Source organism: Centroberyx gerrardi, chromosome 6 (genome assembly GCF_048128805.1).
Source record: "Centroberyx gerrardi isolate f3 chromosome 6, fCenGer3.hap1.cur.20231027, whole genome shotgun sequence".
In the NCBI taxonomy this organism is placed as follows: Eukaryota; Metazoa; Chordata; class Actinopteri; order Beryciformes; family Berycidae; genus Centroberyx; species Centroberyx gerrardi.
In genome coordinates this window covers 21,955,828-21,974,465 of record NC_136002.1, presented here as the reverse complement: position 1 = coordinate 21,974,465, position 18,638 = coordinate 21,955,828, and the positions used below count along the sequence as shown (strand labels likewise).

At 42.3% G+C, this 18,638-nt stretch overlaps 2 protein-coding genes across 4 annotated transcripts in view; both read left to right on the top strand.

Moving 5' to 3' along the window:
* Window positions 1–7,149, top strand: part of plch1 (phospholipase C, eta 1) — a 49,904-nt gene extending 42,755 nt beyond the window's left edge. For 2 of the 3 annotated variants that reach the window (XM_078284329.1, XM_078284328.1), the window contains exons 17-23: window positions 123–247; window positions 543–627; window positions 1,485–1,631; window positions 2,145–2,224; window positions 2,402–2,461; window positions 3,018–3,414; window positions 4,328–7,149. In XM_078284329.1, the coding sequence (XP_078140455.1) occupies window positions 123–247; window positions 543–627; window positions 1,485–1,631; window positions 2,145–2,224; window positions 2,402–2,461; window positions 3,018–3,414; window positions 4,328–7,149 (3,716 nt within the window). The remainder of the gene's footprint in view (window positions 1–122; window positions 248–542; window positions 628–1,484; window positions 1,632–2,144; window positions 2,225–2,401; window positions 2,462–3,017; window positions 3,415–4,327) is intronic. The other variant, XM_078284330.1, reaches the window with a different exon arrangement.
* Window positions 7,150–9,568: 2,419 nt separating this feature from the next.
* LOC139930826 (extracellular calcium-sensing receptor-like) lies at window positions 9,569–14,113 on the top strand. Its single transcript, XM_071924113.2, has 12 exons — window positions 9,569–9,843; window positions 10,246–10,484; window positions 10,700–10,791; window positions 11,013–11,192; window positions 11,378–11,566; window positions 11,691–11,947; window positions 12,035–12,263; window positions 12,455–12,664; window positions 12,776–12,899; window positions 12,981–13,174; window positions 13,291–13,572; window positions 13,691–14,113. The coding sequence occupies exons 1-12, from the start codon at window positions 9,569–9,571 to the stop codon at window positions 14,111–14,113; spliced, it is 2,694 nt and encodes an 897-aa protein (XP_071780214.2).
* The last annotated feature ends 4,525 nt before the right edge of the window (window positions 14,114–18,638 follow it).

Here is an 18,638-nt window from a genome sequence, read left to right as displayed (position 1 = left end):
CACCCTTGCATGTATATGTATGGAAACAGGCACACACACAGACGCACACACACACACACACACACAGTGGAGAGATGACAATGAATCACAATTCTTCTTCTACTGTCTTTTATCCCCTCTAGGCTCCTTCAACCCATTCTCTGATGACCCACTTCCAGCTTACCCCAAGAAACAGCTGATTCTCAAGATCATTAGTGGACAACAGCTGCCCAAACCACCAGACTCCATGCTTGGAGACCGTGGAGAGGTACACACACATAGATGCACATATGTGTGCATGCAAGCTCTCTCTCTCTCTCTCTCTCTCTCTCTCTCTCTCTCACTCACACACACACACACACACCTATACACAAACACAGATGCTTGTAAATGTCCATGCTCAAACAACCACATACAGAGATGTACTCAATTTACATTCAGCAGAGACACGTTCAACAGCATAAATTATTCTTTGAACTGTATTTATAGAATTGCTTAATAGAATTAATAGAATTGCTAAACCTTGCCATTTAGTAATGTTATTGCCCTTCCCTCTTCATCAGATTATCGACCCCTTTGTCGAGGTGGAGATCATCGGCCTGCCTGTTGACTGCTGCAAAGAACAGACACGAGTTGTAGATGACAATGGTTAGACACACACGCACGCTGTCTCTCTCTCTCTCTCTCTCTCACACACACACACACACACACACACACACACACACACATACTCTACCAAAAACATACATTATACTGTACTAAACACTTCTTAAAACTATATAATGACTTGCTTCATGTGACCTTTCACTATTGTTCCTGGGCTCCCTTCTATGACTCCTTATATATCACTTACTGTGTTTTTATAGCTTTTGCTGTTGATTTTATGTTGTTGTTTTTTTATCCTCTGCAAAGCGCTTTGTAACTTTGTTTAGAAAAGTGCTTTGTAAATTAATTGATTGATTGTTTTTCTTATTATCATTATCAGATATGTATGGCACACAAGCAATAGCTAATGTAATCTCATACAATTAAGTCACCTCTATGAACTTCTAATAAATATTGCCCCCATCCCTATAAAACAGAGTTTAAATGATACAATGCTATAGCTACTGAAGTTGCGTTTTACTTTGGCCTGTCGAGTACTGTCGGGCTCAAGAGTCAGACTAATTCCCTAGTGTGTTGGCATGAACGAAGCAGAAGAGAAGGGGGTCTGGTGTTTATCCTGGCCTGTCCCCAAGGGGAGCGACCACAGCAGGGGGAGGGGGAAAGCCTCCGCTGGAAAAGGTTATTTGGTCCTGGGAGCTCAATAGTATTATGAGATTACTGTGCAGGGGCATTGATCCATTAAATAAGATGATTGGACAAATCATCTTATCATCTCCGTCTCTTCATTTTTGGATGTCTGGCTTGATACACATATTACTAGTATTTGCTTGAATGCTCTCTTCAATCTAACAGATACTGAATGTAACAGATACTAAGTATTTGCTTCCCCCCCCCCCAAGGTTTTAATCCAGTATGGGAAGAGACACTGTCCTTTACTCTCCACATGGCTGAGGTGGCTCTGGTGCGTTTCCTCGTCTGGGACCATGACCCCATTGGACGAGACTTTGTTGGCCAACGGACTGTTGCCTTCAGCAGCCTTATGCCTGGTCTGTGCAGTATTCCTCAGTTTTTCAACATTCCATCTGCTGGGAAATTAAACATTTGGGACTTTTTTGTGATTTTTGTGTATTTAGTTTATGCAGAGGACTGTGTGTGAATGACATGCACTTAATGGGGGACACAAGATGTCATTGTCAATTAGTATCATTGTAGCTATTGCAAGACAGATGGACAGACAGACACACACACATGCACGCTCACACTTACTCACATGATATCCCCCATGGCATTGGCAGTGCTATTGCTGTTGGCCATATTATCTTGTGTTTGGTGAACCATGATTCGTATTATAAAAGACCTGTGGCATGGCAGGTTATTCTTGTCCACATTCAAGTGACAAGTTATCTCTGAACTCCTGATGCCCTCTCCTCAGGCAACTAGTACACAATCAACAGTCTGGTTACAGCTGTTATCTGTCTTTGACTCATTCACTCATTTACTCATGCTCTCGCTCACTCACCACTTATATTCTCACTCTTTCCCTTCATCTCTAACAACAGGTTACAGACATGTTTACTTGGAGGGGTTGACCGAGGCTTCCATCTTTGTGCATGTATCAGTGCATGACATCTATGGGAAGGTAAGTACTCTATAGCGCTGATATGTTTACCTCTAATATCCCCCCTGTGAACCTCTTTTGACAATTGAGGGTACATTCGGGAGGTAAACGGAAAAGTTGTCAAAAACAATATTTGTTGGTTTTTCTCATCCCAACACACCATTCAAGCTATGCTCCTTCAATCCTTTGTCTTTCTAGTGGAGTCCTCTAGTCCTGAACCCCAGCTTTACCATAATGCACTTTCTAGGATCTAACAAGGTATCCTGATACCATAGGGTCTGTATGCTGCATGAAACTGTGATGCATGAATGCAAAAGTGCAGTTTTGTGTTCTGCTGTATCCACAGTGGGTTGTTTGTGTGTGACATTAAACAATTAAGACTTTATACAATTTGCTTATAAGGCCATTTGAGTTTGCTGCTGGCATTAAGTTTTATTTCGAAGAACTGTTCTTTAAGAAGAACATATGCAGTACTACATTAAAAAAAGCAAGCATTGTAGATTATGCATGCATAATCTACAATGGCTTTTTGCAGCCTGTTTGTTGTGGTGACTTGGGAGGTAATGGTGCCATCTATTGGCAATGCATACAAAAAGCCATTGTTGACTTTGCACTAAGCTGAGTGCAATACATGTGTCTTTTGATTGTTTTATTAAATATTAATGTCTGAAGTGTGAAGAGTTCTGTTTATTCTCAGATGTGCATCTTGGTTGAAAATGTGTTTTTAAGAAGCAAACTTATTTTCCTCTTTTTTACCATTCTTTTTTCCCTTTTATTTCCTTTTCCCTCCCTGTTCTAATCCTCCTGCCCTCAGGGTCGTCAGCTGCGAGGCATCCGGGGTTTGTTTAACCGTTCTTCTAAGTCTACGGTGGACAGAAACTCTAGTGCTGCCCTTAGGAAACGCTCCATCAGCGATCACCTGCTGCGGCGCACAGTCAGTGCCCCTGCTAAGGGACGCAAGAAGACCAAGATGGCCCTAGCAGAGTCAGTGGCTTCTATATCAGACCGAAATAACAGCACAGGAGCAGGGGCAGGGGCAGGAGGAGAGTGCATAGCAGGGAAGGAGGCAGGTGTGGAGAGACGTCAACTACCCCGGGTCCCCCTTGCCCACAGGCCTATCTCCATGCCCTTGGACAGACTCCTGCAAGGGCAGCTGTCCCTCTGCTCCCCGGACAAGGAACAGCATGATATGGGTGCAGACACTGTCATTGGTGGGTATTCTACTCTGGCCCTTTGAAAGCTTAGTTATATTCTGGAATAAAACTCAAAATTACATCTGTTCAACGTAAAGCATTAGAGGTTTTGTAAGATTCAGGATGCATTATGTCATACTCACACAAACCAACCAACAGTGTTTTGTAGTGTTGTGATCACAGAATCACTATTGGCTTTGGGAACAATATGCCTTCGCTGTGTTATCCAAGTAATGTCATTAAATTATATGTCAGACTTGCTACTGTGTTTGTGACAAAATGCTTAGAGTTGAAATGTCTTTGGCTGCATTTTGCCTCGGATGGCTTTGCACTTTGACTAATGCTAACTTTTCTAATTCCTCTCCTTTGTCTCACTTAGCCTTCTCCAAATAGCTAACATTGATGCACAGTAATCATGTGAACTGACAGACTACAGACTATTCTCCCTAATACCTTAACTTGCCTTTTCTGTCCCATCTTCATTCTATTGTGTTTCTTTATAGTAGAGAACTGACTAGGATATCCCTGCAGGTAATCTAAAACACCTATTGTCTGAAGGTTGCGTCATTCAAAAACATACCAGTATTGCGTCCACCCAGTGTATTTTGTACTAAAGTGGTTTGAGAAAAATATTGCTGTGTCATCTGATCCCATTTGACCAAATTGATCCCATTTGACCATCTCTTTCCTAAATTGGTGTTTGCAAATATGGATTCTTCCTTTTTTTACCTTCACAGCCTCATTTTCCAGCCTCCCCTTCACAGTTGTACTTGGTGGTACATTCCATTTGTCTGTGCATTGCAAGTGGCTTGTGTTGGCTGGACTGTTAATTGTTGTCAGTTAATTGTTGGTTGGCTTGGTGTTCTACGTTCTATTGTAGAACGTATAGCTAAATTTATAAAAAATTTTGTTTAATTTTCTGTGTCCATAGGAACTTGCCCCTTTGACCGGCCCAGGTCTTCCTCTGTGGACGTCCTCATTGAATCATCGGCCTCTATCGACCCTAGCGTCTGCTCCCCTTCTAAGACATACATCAATAGAAATAAAGAACTCGACCAATCAGAAGAGACCTCTTATCTGGTTATTGGTGGAGAAGCAAGAAGTGTAGATGACAAAGACCAATCAGAAGTCAGCGGAGGAAACAAAGCAAAGATCATCTCCACAGGAACAGAGAAAAACTGTTTCAGCTCACCGTCTGGGAACAGCCAGAGGAGATCAAATAAACCAGAGACATCTTCAAACAGCACGACATTCACAGTTGCACCTTCAGACTCCTCATCCTCCTATTCTGCCGCCTCCTCTGTGGCCCCTCTCTCCGCTGTCAGTGTGGACCACTTTGATCTGAAGAGTCCTGGCTTCTTGCATGACAGTGCCATCTCCAGACTCATTGATGCTGTTTCCTTAGGCAATGAGAACGACACCTGTGGTTCTATCTCTGCTCTGATTGGTCAGTTTGATAGCACTGTTGACCAGGTCAATCTTACAACATTATCTAATGGTTACAAGAGCATTGATCATGTCCTTAATGCCCCTTCCCACACCACCACTCAAATGTCCCACACCCTACACCAGTCAAACTTCAAGCCTACCACCCCAAGCAAAGCATCGCATGATTTCATGTCTCCTCTCAAGACCACCAGAGCATCTAATCACACAGGCACAATGAAACGCCCTATCAGTCCTCAAAAGGCAGCTCAAAAGACCAATCATACAAACCATGAAATCCTTTCACCACGTAAGACTTCCCAGGTAGACCCACCTGTTCCCCCTCTCCTCGCCAGCCCAGAGACCACTGAGCAAGAGGAGGTCTACACCATTCTGGATGAGGAGGTGTTGTCGCCTACATCAGTGTACAACCTGAAGGAACAGACCATCCATCTTCAGGCAGACTCTATGTACAGCACCCCTTCAAACAGCTTGGGGTCTTCTCCAGCCAAGGTGCCTCAGGGTTTGGGGAAAGAGGACATTGTGGGTTGGGGTAATATTCAGATGCAGAGGGGCGGTAGTGAGGAGGTTGGTGAGGCAGAAGAGAGTGTGTATGAGGAGGTGTATGATCCCACAGGGCCAGTGTCAGAACTGGAGCACGGGGTGTCGAGAACTTACATGGGCCCTTCTGTAAACAATGACTGTTTCCAGTTTTGCCATGACTCAACAGGAAGTGCTTTTACAGAGGTAGAGATAAATGTTGATGAGGATCCATTGGAGATGATGCTGACCTCGCCACAACATGTCAGCCCATGGGGAGGACTCACAAGTCCAACCAAACGCCATGCCATTTACCAAAAGAGTGAGTCCACTCCCACCTACTCCCAGCAAAAGCTGCCTTCATCATACAGTACTCAACACCAGCACTCATCACATGCATCTAATCTACCATTTTCACAATGTTCTTCCCAACTAAACAAATCTTCCTATCAGCTGTCCCAAAACCACCAGCTCCCATCCAGCTCCCAGCCTTCTCCCTTTCACAGACCCGTCAACTCTAGACCTTCCAACCCTAGTCCGCTGCGTCAGAACAGCTACCCCATTCCTCAGAACAAACCTCAGTCCTTTGACAACAACAAAGAATTCAGCAGGTCCTACACCCAACAGAGGAGCTACAATGGCAGTCATGCCCTAAACAGGTGCCACCAAGATCGGCTTGGGGATAAACAGATGGAGAGGGAGGCAGTAAGGTGCTTCCAGAATGGTTCCTCCTCCTCTGAGAGTCTCCCTGGCCTGTCAGGTGTGCCTATAAGCCTCTGTAATGACAGAGGCTTGTATTCCCCTACTTCTGACTTTGATGTGGTGTACAGCCAAGTGGACTATGACTGCTTCACACCCTCATCAGCATCTTCAGCTTCTCACTACACCCAGCCACCCAGCCAATGCCAGACACAGTCATACATCCAAACACAACCACAGAACCAAATGTTTTCCCATATCAATAATAGGCACCAAACTCTGTCTGAAACCGGAGCTTCATTACAGACTAGTTTAGGCCCTTTCTCAGCTCTACCTGAGTCTGGTCCCATAACCTCCAAAGCCCCCAGCCCCTGTAAGTCCAAGTCCCTGGGAGACCTGACCTCTGAAGACATATCATGCAACTTCCAGAGTAAATACCACATTATCAGCCGCAGTTTCATCACTCCCCATATGACGAACCATAAGAGGATGGGTACACTGGGGGATGTAACTTTCCAATCACAGTCTTCTGATCCACTTACAGAGCAGCTACGTAAGCTGGTCACTTTGGAAGGGGATGACAGTGACAGAGATAGACCCCAGTCCCCCCAGCTGCCTCAAGTAGCAAAACCGCCACTGTCACAACCACAGCCACAGCCACCTAACACAGCTCCTTCTGCTCCCAGGGATATAGATGATTCCCCTCCACTCCTCACCCGCCGCCTATCCTCTCGGAGCCAAAGCCGTGTGCGTCACATCAATAGCCGCGCCCGAGAAAGGCAACAGGAGGCTCTGAAGCCTCGGCCAGGGGTGGTGATCAATAGTACTGCCAGTATTGGTGGGGTAGTGTTGCGGAATAAACCAGCCTCACAGAACCCACCAGCTAACAGACATTCTACTGGTTCTTACATAGCAGGCTACCTGGGTCAGCTGGAGGACAGGGGACTTCCTGAGGGAGCGTGCACATCATTACGCTATGGATATGGGGACCACTATGGAGATCGCTACTATACTGATGATTCTCTTCCACCTGCAGACTCTTCCTGCTCTACCTCAGAGCCTGAAGTCTACTTTCTGCTCAGACTGTAGCTCTAAGACCTGACTATAACCTAAAATGAGATGAAGAATCAAACAGTGATTCTTGAGGAAATACAATTACACCAAAAGCCAGAAGATCAAGGAAATAATTAACATTGTTTGCTCCCATGTTCAGCTTTAGCTTTCCCTTATGACAGTTAAATAAATCTCATTCTGGGATATTTGTAGAAAAATATACTCTGTACAATATAACTGACACATTACATACTGTATATTCTATGGTTGGATCTGACAGCATGAATTTCCTGTATGAGATACCTACTATTCAATAGTGAATGAGCTTTCTAGTCTGGCAGTGTGTTGTCTCTGTTCTGCTCAGTGTGTAAATGTACTTGGGAACGGTGATTCCTTTAAAACTACTTCCTAGACTGATGTACAGATTCTTGTTTTCTTTGTCCTTGTGATGTACTGTCCAAACTGTCTACATTTACTATGAAGCAAAAAAAGAGGAATTGTGTTTAAAGCAGAAGGAAAATTTCTCAGTCTTTGTATCTTTTGAATGTGTAGTATAATCAAACAGCCACTTTTAAAGGATGGGATCCATATAATCAAAGATCAAATTTAAGTCTTCCTTCTCTTTTTAGTGGTACAGTATTTCTATATTTGTGTTGTGTGTAAATATTCTACACATTGTTTTTAATTTGAGATGGGTTTTAGTTGAGAACCAATCTGTAACTTGTACATTTAGGTTTTTGCATGTTAACTGTGGACATGTCGAGCATGACTATGCACCAATCTATACAATAGATGTTGCAGTGCCCTACTACCTTTGCACAGAGCAAATAGTTGCTTTGGATACAATAGAGGACATAGGCTTGCTTGCATTGGGTGCAATACAGTACATAGACTTGCTTGCTTGGACTTGTTGCTCTCTTCTATGACTTCTAGAATTTGAAACACTATTGCATATTTTAAACATTTGGAGTTTAAAAGGCTTTTATTTTTATAATTACTTTGATACAGACTGCAAAAACGATCTCTTGCTGGGACTGGTTATTTAATTTTGTATAACTGAATGGAAGGAAACACTCAGAGAGACAGCTGTGCAGGGACAGGCTGAGGACATTAGGGGTTTTAGACTGGACAAAGCTGCAGTTTTTTAATCTTTTTTTCAGTGTTAAACCATCCTCTTTTCTTTGTATGGCTGCTCATCAGAGGACTGTGAGCATTTTCCTACCAATGCAATAAAATATTGAAGTATTTGATTTGAACAAATTAAATGTTTATCTCCTGTTTTGTTCAAAATGCCACATAGTAACTAACAAATAGGGAAACACGTGTGAGAACTAATGAGTGACTAAGCTACCTATGCCAGTGAAATGCAACTGAATGCAGATGCAAAATCCATATTCAAATCCAAATTACGGGATACTGAGTTAGCTGTGACTTGTAACAATGTGCAGTAGTAATGTATGCACATCTAAAAACCTTAATCATTTCCAGATATGATCTGCAAACAAAGAGAAAAATCATGTGTCATCCTCTTTCCCCATATGCCACGTTTTGATAATGGGATGTAATTGCTTGTGTAATGACTGTGTAATTGAGGTGACAAACGGCACACCTGTTGCTGTGGGCATACAACTCTCTACGCTGACTCCAACCTAGAGTACTATATTATGCTAACTTATATAACTACAGTATATGAATCCAGAAACGGACACAAATCTGGCATGTTGAATGATCTATGTCACTTTTGATCTCTGCTCTACAACTCATTAAGATTCGAGTTAAGCAACCTCCCACACCATGTGTAGTTGCTTATCCTGAGGTACACTGTATGTACAGGAGTCAATGACTTTGGCTCATTCAAATGGTCTGTTATTGTAGCTGATGGAGTAAAAACATGATAACACCCCCCCTCCCACACACACACCACCACCACCACAACCACGTACGCGAACACTAATCGTTTGCTATCACGCTATTGTTGTTTCACCTTCACTCTTGAGAGGAGTGATTTGGGGTTGTGTGCATGTGTCATCCTGTTTACTATCTTCGTGCCATAGGCTTTACAGCTATTATAAATACCCACATCAACACTTGAGTTGTGCAGAGCAGGGGGGGTATGTCGTAGTTAAGATACCATTTTCAGTTTTAGTGTTATACATAGTGATGGAAGTATTTTAACAACGAACATCTTTCTGTTTAGCTGTTTAAATTACACTTTTTCTCTGCAGGTGGATGACATAAGGCTGGGATGTTACATCTTGGAAATATTTGAATTGGGAATTTTTTTGGTAACAGGAGCTGTTGAATGTTGTTGTGAGGTACTCTGCTTGACTACTTTTAATGAAGAACTTGATGTGTTCCATCTTCAAATGTGATGTAGGTCTGATCTGAATTCATGCTAAGCATACTGAATTTATTGCACAGGTTGATTTATATTCCGCCTCGAACAGCTCCATCCATGTCTTGGTTCTCCTGGCTCCTCACTCGGTGGCCCTCCTCAGCCCTGTACCTGCTCCTTCTGGGGGTGGTGGGCAGAGAGGTGGGGCTCAGGTTGGGGCTGGAGGTGGCTCACACGGCGATGTGTTCTCGCTGGGGTGCGCCAATGGAGCAGAGCAAGCAGGGGCTCTCCCAGGATGGTGATGTGGTTATCGGCGGGCTCTTTAGCCTTCATTACCTGCCTTCAGTTATAGACCAGGGCTTCATTAAGCCGCCATACTACAAACCTTGCACTGGGTAAAACTGTTTATCACAGTATTTACTGTAGTTATTGTATTGTACATAGGATGAAAGCACATTATCTGCAGTTTCAGGTTTGACAAATACAAAAAGCATATATTTGCCTTTTTGTGTGGTGCTTGTATATTTTATTTACAACACAGATTATTAGGCATTATTAACACTATTGTTGAGATGGTGTAATGTCTGAAACAGATATAGGACCTACTTTTGATAATGGTAGTATTTTTTCTGTAGAGTTTGTTTAATATGTTTTTCCTTTGCTTTGTTGGACATTTCATTGTTATTTTTATTATAGTAATGTCCACAATGATTACTTTTATCTTGTCACTGATTGACAATGCAGTCAAACATCTTGACTTCTATTCCTCTCACTCTACTTCTCTCCTGTGGTCTCAGATTGCAGCTAGAGTCGTTAAAATATGTGTATGCTATGGTGTTTGCTGTGGAGGAAATCAATCGTAACGCCATTCTGCTGCCAGGCGTGAGGCTGAGCTACCATATTCTTGATAGCTGTGCCCGACACCCCTGGGCCCTGCAAGGAGCACTGTCACTGGTTGGAGGAGACAGCCACAGCTGTAACTCAACAGCCCCTCTCCCTCATTCAGCTGTGTATGGACAAACTGGGGAGAGAAGAGGTACTATACAGCTTGATGTGCACATCACTCCTACTGTGTCCATAACACAACCAAATGAAATGATGGTAGCATCAAGAGGGTAATGTTGTCTTTGAGAGAGTGACGGTGTTTATGTATATGCATTATCCATGTTAACAAACTAAGTGTAGGGTGCTGTGTTTGTTATGATCTGCTCTCATAACATTTCCCACTATGTCCTCTGATGCGGTCATCAGGTAGTCCCCCTGTTCCTTTGGTCATTGGTGGTGCCTCATCCACAACAAGCATAATCCTGTCCAGGACCCTGGGGCCTCTCTCTGTACCTGTAGTGAGTTTCATTACCTCAGAAATGAAGCCTCAGAAAAAGCGTAGTTGATATGAAGCTCAAAACACTGTTCACAGTTCAACAATTATTATGTTTGATAAAAATGATGAGATGATATTTGTGATAAAAACAATATATATACGGTATATACTGTATACATATACTGTATATATAATAGAATATAAAATAATTTAAAATGTAACATTTTCATTTCTTTGTCTCAGATCAGCTACCTGTCTAGCTGTCCCTGTCTGAGTGACAGGCGTAATTTTCCCAACTTCTTCAGAACCATCCCCAGTGATGTTTACCAAGCCAGGGCCATGGCTCGGCTTGCCATACGCTTCCACTGGACTTGGGTTGGAGCAGTGGTAGCAAACAATGACTATGGTCGCCTGGCAATCCAGGTGTTTGTGTTTTCTGTTATATTGAATAGTGTTCAAAATAAAAGAATTAAAAAAATGTGGAGCTAGTCTGTAGTAATGTGTATTAATTTGTAATTAATGTGTCTGATTTTTGTTCCATTTTTGATATAAATATATTATTGCTCAATCATTTTGACTGTATGGTTCTTTTCACCTCTAAATTTCAGGAATTTCAGAAGGAGATTCAGGGGGCAGGAGTGTGTTTGGCATTCTTAGAGACTGTCAGCAGGGAGACGATTGTGAGAGATGCCAGACGAGCAGCAGTCACTGTTCAAGCCTCAACTGCAAGGGTGATTCTGATCTTTTGCTGGTACACAGATGTGAGGCATTTATTCATGGAACTAGCCAAGAGAAATGTGAGAAACTGAAATGAAAGAGTATTGAACCCACTGGACTCATCATCAAAATAAGACATCTAATTTGGAAATCATGACAACTATTTTTATTTTTGCAATTTATTTCTCTTTGCTCTCACTCTAGGTGACTGACAGACAGTTTCTAGCCAGTGAGGCTTGGAGCACCAGTGGTGATCTTCTTCAAAATCTTGCCCTCTCTAAGGTGGCAGGTGGTGTTCTAGGTGTGGCTATTCGAAGTTCAACTATACCTGGATTCGAGAATTATCTCAGAAGTTTGCATCCATCTCATCGTCCTGAAGATGAGTTATTAAGAGAATTCTGGGAAAAGCAGTTTGGATGTCGTCCTGAAGCTACACAATCACATGCCACACCTCTTTCTTCGTATCCCTCTTCGCCATTCAACTCTGTAACTCCTCTCCCAAGGTCTGACCATCCATCAAATGTCTCTTCTTCATCTCCTGCCAACAGGTCCCCTCATTCAGCTCCCCTACCCCCCTGCAGTGGGACAGAGTCCCTGGAGGGGGTGCAGAATCTCTTTACTGATACCTCCCAGCTGAGGGTGACCTATAATGTTTACCTTGCTGTGTATGCTGCAGCTCATGCCCTTCACAGCCTTCTCTCCTGCTCCGACAGAGACAGCCCTTCCCGAAGCAACAGCTCCACCTGCTCCTCTCCACAAAACATCAACCCCATAGAGGTAAATGCAATCGAACCTTCTGTGGCTTGTCATTAAGGCTTGTAGCGGGTACTGTTTTAATGAAACTGTGAGAATAGTTCTCCACATTTTGATAAAGTGTATATTATAAATGCATTTGTCACATACAGTATTTCACACAGTTTAATTGAAACTATTGAACTATTTCATTAACAACATTTTGATGCTTCCAGCTGCTGCAGCACTTGAACAAGGTGAACTTCACCACTCCACAGGGGGAAAAGTTTTACTTTCAAGGGGCCGATATTCCAGCAATGTATGACCTTGTCAACTGGCAGACCACCCCTGAGGGGTCACTCAAACTTGTTTTGATTGGTCGAGTGGATGGGTTTGATCTCCAGCTTAACCAATCAGCTATTCAGTGGAGCACAGGGTCCAATCAGGTAGTCAGATAGAAAAGCATCTTGATTCAAGCTAATGATAAAATTACTATTAAATTCAATGTTTACAAGACATTGACAGTGCTTGAGAATATGGTTTGGCTTATTGTTTAGGTGCCTGTTTCAGTGTGCAGTGAGAGCTGCCCCCCAGGTACCCGGATGGCCAGCAGGAAGGGGGAACCTGTCTGCTGCTTTGACTGTATCCCATGTGCTGAAGGGGAGATTAGCAATGAAACTGGTGAGGGAATTACTGCAGCAAAATGTTCCCACCAAAAATTGATAGAGTTTGTATGAATTCTTCCCTGTCTTCTTCTCCCAGGTTCCCTCCAGTGTGAGCGTTGTCTATCAGAGTTCTGGTCCAATGCTGAGCAAACTGCCTGCATCCCTCGTCAACTGGACTTCCTTTCCTTTAATGAGACCTTAGGCATTACCCTGACAACAGCAGCTGTGTCGGGTGCCGTGGTGACAGCAGCTGTGTTTGTGGTCTTCCTGTGCTACCGTCACACTCCTGTGGTGAGAACCCAGAGTAATATATTTTCTGTTAGATCCAAAACACTCGGCCTATCTAAATGCCCACATCTTTGTCTGTTAATGAGATTATCTCTATTTATCCCACTCCTCATTTCAAGGTGCGAGCCAACAATTCAGAACTGAGCTTCCTGCTTCTCCTGTCACTGAAGCTCTGCTTCCTGTGCTCACTGGTGTTCATTGGTCGTCCGTCGGTCTGGTCTTGCCGCTTCCAGCAGGCAGCATTTGGGATCAGCTTTGTACTTTGTGTTTCCTGCCTCCTGGTCAAGACCATAGTAGTTCTGGCTGCTTTCCGCTCAGCTCGGCCTGGTGCTGGAGCACTGATAAAGTGGTTTGGTCCAGGTCAACAGAGAGGAAGTGTCTGCCTCTTTACCTGTATACAGGTGAGGATATTGTTTATTGCTGATATGATGAGAACTCTCAATTATGTATATTTGACTGACTACATTTCGTATAAAATAATAACTTTGAAATATGTTTCCATTCATTTTTTTTTTCCAGATTATCATCTGTACTATATGGCTGGCCCTCAGCCCCCCTGAGCCTCGACGTGACCTGGGTTTCCAAGGGTCAAAAGTTACCCTAGAGTGTGCCATGGCCTCTGTGGTGGGCTTCTCTCTGGTCCTGGGCTACATTGGCCTGCTGGCCTGCATCTGCCTCCTCTTGGCCTTCCTGGCTAGGAAACTTCCTGACAACTTCAATGAGGCCAAGCTCATCACCTTCAGCATGCTGATCTTCTGTGCGGTGTGGGTGGCCTTTGTGCCTGCTTACATTAGCTCTCCGGGGAAGTACATTGTCGCTGTGGAAATTTTTGCCATCCTGGCCTCTAGCTATGGCCTCCTGCTCTGCATCTTTGCCCCAAAGTGCTTCATCATCCTCCTGAGGCCTGAGAGAAACACCAAGAAACACCTGATGGCCAGATAGCAGACAAACACATGTTCTTCTTCAATGACAGTATGTCACGCTTAATCATACCTTTGTCTGCTGGAGACACTGGGCTTCCATCTGCTCCAGTGGAGCTGTTCAGTGGACAAGAGTACAAGACTTCAATAGCACTGTGAGGTTTCCAGGTCTTCTTGTGTGTGTGTGTGACACCTCCCTCCCTTGCAACTGCTCCTCCATTCTGCTGCTGTAAATAATGCAACTTATGTTAACTTGCCTATATGAGGTTTCGAAAAAATGCCTCCCCTTACCTAGACAGCCACACAGAGCTTCTCGTTACTATGATTAAGAGCATTTCTGCTTTCGACATCATTAAAGTCTAATGAAATAATACATGTTTACCCCTGAAGAAAAAAACAAAACGAAATTAAATACTGTTAATTAAAAATGTGATTCATTCATTTTGCATTTATTCAGTAGTTAATTATCTTTTCCTGTATGACACTGTTGCTTCCAATTCTGATTAAATATCTTTCCCAATTGTCATGGTTGAATAAAACACACTCCAGCAGCTCCTTTGAAGTCAGAATATTTTATTCAACTGAAAATGCAATCAATAGATAATTCATTCATGTGTGAAAGACTATAGCATTTGCAGCATACTACATTGTAGTTATGACCTTGTTATCATGAATGAACACAAAGTAAACAATTAAGATTTATTGATTTCTTGACTTTCATTGTCAGATCAGTGCTAATTTTATAAAATCAAAATGAAGATTTTTTTTTTTTTTACACCTGACTGCCATGCTTTATTTAATCATGGATGGTGTAAAAAATCATTCTAAACACATATTTTGTATTTTTACAATAACAAACAGCTTACACCTTACCTAATTTTGACCAGCAGGCCCACCCTGGTACAGCGGAGCCATTTTAAACTCTGGCACATATCACACCACATATCATTCCACCCGAGGCAGTCAAAACATTGGTGATTTCCTAGGCAAATTCACTAGTCTGCTTGACCATGAGGCATTTTTTTCTTTCCTTCTCTATATTCCAATTTTCCCCTATCCCGGGATCAATTAGGTTATCACAGAGGCTGTCAGAGTGGACTTCATTGCTTACTGATTTACCGTGTGATGCCCACTAGATGGTAGTAGTATACTGAGGTATTTAATGAGGCTCTTCATATGCTTCCTTCTGTGTCTCTCATTGCTTTGTTTTACATGCCAGGAGGCTCCAATTAAGTTTCTTCCTCTTTGCACTTTCCCACTACATCCAATGACCCTACTTAGCCTGAGGAACAGGTTTGGAACATCTTGCCGCTTCCTCCTTGTAATGTATTTGCTCTAATACCAGTTTAATCTTTTTTCCCTTTTGCGCTTCACATACAGTATCCTTATGTACCAGTTGTACTTGCTGATCTCCTTTAGCCGAAAATGGCTAAAATCCATTTCTGCCCAGTTGCGAGAACAAGTGGTGCACCAACTTAAAGCCTTAGCATTAGCCTTCAGTAGGGGAGAACAGTGTAAGCTGAGCCTGTGGGTAAAATGAACCACCCCTTGTATCTAGGCAACCATACACAAAATGAATCATGTAATCACAGATTTAGGAAGAATAATTCATTTCCCTGAATCTGTAATGTAGGACAGCATGTAGAGAAAATGGTAAGAGAGCCAGGTCAAAAAGTGATGTGTGCTGAGCCTGTGCCTATGACACATTGAGATTATTTTTGTCCTAAATAATGCAACCACAATAAGGAAATTCAATTGCAAATGTGAACAGTCAAATTAATTTTAAATATGGCACGGTTATGCTTCACTTTGGAGTGAAAATTGGATTACTTGTCGTACATTATGCTTATAATTCTATTTCATGATTTCAAATGAATTGTCACTTCTCAACTTCCATTACTCATTTGTCTTTTTCATATTCAAATAAACAACATGCTTGAACTGTTTCTAAACTTTAATTAATACTGCTGTACTGGGCCTATATGAGAAACCCTGGTGTCTAATCAGCAACAAGGTAAACCACCAGCCACCATGCTAATGTAATGGAGGTGGAAGTGGATGCAGATGCATTACAAAATGAGGCCACATGGACTCTTGCGGCGACCACACTGATACAACAGACAGACAGACAGACATCGGGCTGTGTTGGAACGTCAACATGGTGGGCGAGACAGGAAGTACAGGAAAGCTTTGCTCATAACTGCTATTTCATAGAAACAAGACTAGATAGACCTAGTGCAAGCCGGGACTCCTCTTGGCTTTCGTACCCTAGTATAATACGTGTGCTCTGCATTGTAGTGATATACTATAAGTGTGGTGGCCTGCACAAACCCTTCACATGGTGAAGGGAAAATTTGACATGTTTAATTTGTGATATGTTGATTTTGAGTTTTTTAATGTTATGTGTCTAAAAGTAGCTAAGTGAGAAAAATGGCTTTAAACATTCCAAAACATTCAATTTTCTCCAGTGGCATTCCACCAACTTAGTCTGTAAGGAAAAAACACATCAGCACTGAAAATAAATCCAATATGGTTTACCTCATTTGTTTAACATACTTGGTCACTTCTTTACAGCAATCTGAAATCATAGGATTGTCTTCAGTGTGTGTCTGTGGATGTCCTTTACACCTAGCAATGCATTCTGGTAGCTCCACGGTGTGTTTCGAGAGACAGTGTGTGACATTGGCCGCTCCACAATTGCATATTGTTGAGGTCTAGGCTATTTTATGCAAATCAGGGGCGTCCAGTGTGACTCGCCGCCTCTGGAAACTCCCGAAACTCATGTACAAACTTTTAAAATAGCAGTTGTCGATGTAAAATGAAGACAGATTCAGCAACTGCATGGCTTATTTGTGTTTTCCGCTATGTTTTCCAAAACAAACGTAGGGATGCCTCTAATTGGCTAAACTGATGGTGAGAAATCCATCCGTCCATCTGGGTTGAACTTTCTGTCCATCAAAATGGATGGAAATCTGACGGAGACAGACGTGTCATGAGCCCACATCGAAAATGAACGTACAAGGACAGACACAATGGATTATTGTGGCCACCACCTTAAAGGATAAGGCTGGTGTTTTTTAATGCATTGCTTACCGTCAACAAATCCTATGAAAATAACAAAATCAACAATGCGTTTACTCTACTCTCGTTACTTTCTGACTTCCACGTACTGTTTTTAGCCGTCAACCCGAAAGTCATTGGCTCCAATTGTAAGCTAAAAACCTTGAAATACAGCTCACAAAGACATAGTTTCAATTTTAAAAATCACTAACTGTTCCCACGAAAAGTCAGACTATTGTAGTTATTACCAAATCAAATTCAAATGGGAACAAATTCTTTTACAGCCGGCTTATTAAGTTGATAACAAAATCATTGCTGATTTTGTTATTTTCATAGATCCTATCAAATCCTATGAAAATAACAAAATCAGCAATGATTTTGTTTTGCCAACAAATCTCGTCCATCTAGCCGGTGCCCAATGAAGTCATGTCCCAGCAGCCATAGAACTCCATTGTATTAAAAAAACGATTAAAAACACGTCAAAGAGCCATGCCGTTGCTCTGGGCAACATATTTCATCATCGCGATGCACCGGGCCAGCCAACTTTTTTTTTAACAACTTAATAAGCCGGCTGTAAAAGAATTTGTTCCCATTTGAATTTGATTTGGTAATAACTACAATAGTCTGACTTTTCGTGGGAACAGTTAGCGATTTTTAAAATTGAAACTATGTCTTTGTGAGCTGTATTTCAAGGTTTTTAGCTTACAATTGGAGCCAATGACTTCCGGGTTGACGGCTAAAAACAGTACGTGGGAAGTCAGAAAGTAACGAGAGTAAACACATTGTTGATTTTGTTATTTTCATAGGATTTGTTGACGGTAAGCAATGCATTAAAAAACACCAGCCTTATCCTTTAAGTGTTGACACTTTGTTGTCTCTCCAGTGTTACATCTGTCTGAATGGGTTCACTGATCCCATATCAAATCCCTGTACCACATTTGCACAGCCTGTTTCACAGGACACTGCTAAAGCTGTGCCTTGTATCAAATGTATCTAATGTATGCTCATCTAAAAATCAACGAAGATGAAGTGCTGGATATGATGTGCAAAACAATGAGAAAACATGCATGCACACATACACGCAGCCTCTTTTTTCCCTCTTGGTACATGTAATAGGATGTAATTGCTTGTGAAATGAGCGGTGATGGAGGTGAGGAATAGCACACCTGTGGCTATGGGTGCCAGCCCTCCCCTGATCCCATCACTACCTCCTCGCCTAAGCGGCCACCTGACCTCAACCAACCCTTTTTCATTTTTTGGTTGTGAACTCAGCATTCGCAAACCAGATTTTCCACTGTATTACTCAATAAAATATATGACTAACATCATGGTTTGGTTTTGAAAAAAAAAAAAAAAAAACACTAAGCAAAAACTGTACTGCAGATTTATTCCAACGGCAAATTAACTAAAAGTACTAGAATAGCACTCAGAGAGATGCTTCACCCGCGCTGCTTGAATGTAATGTAATTTAAGGGTCATGAAGGAAG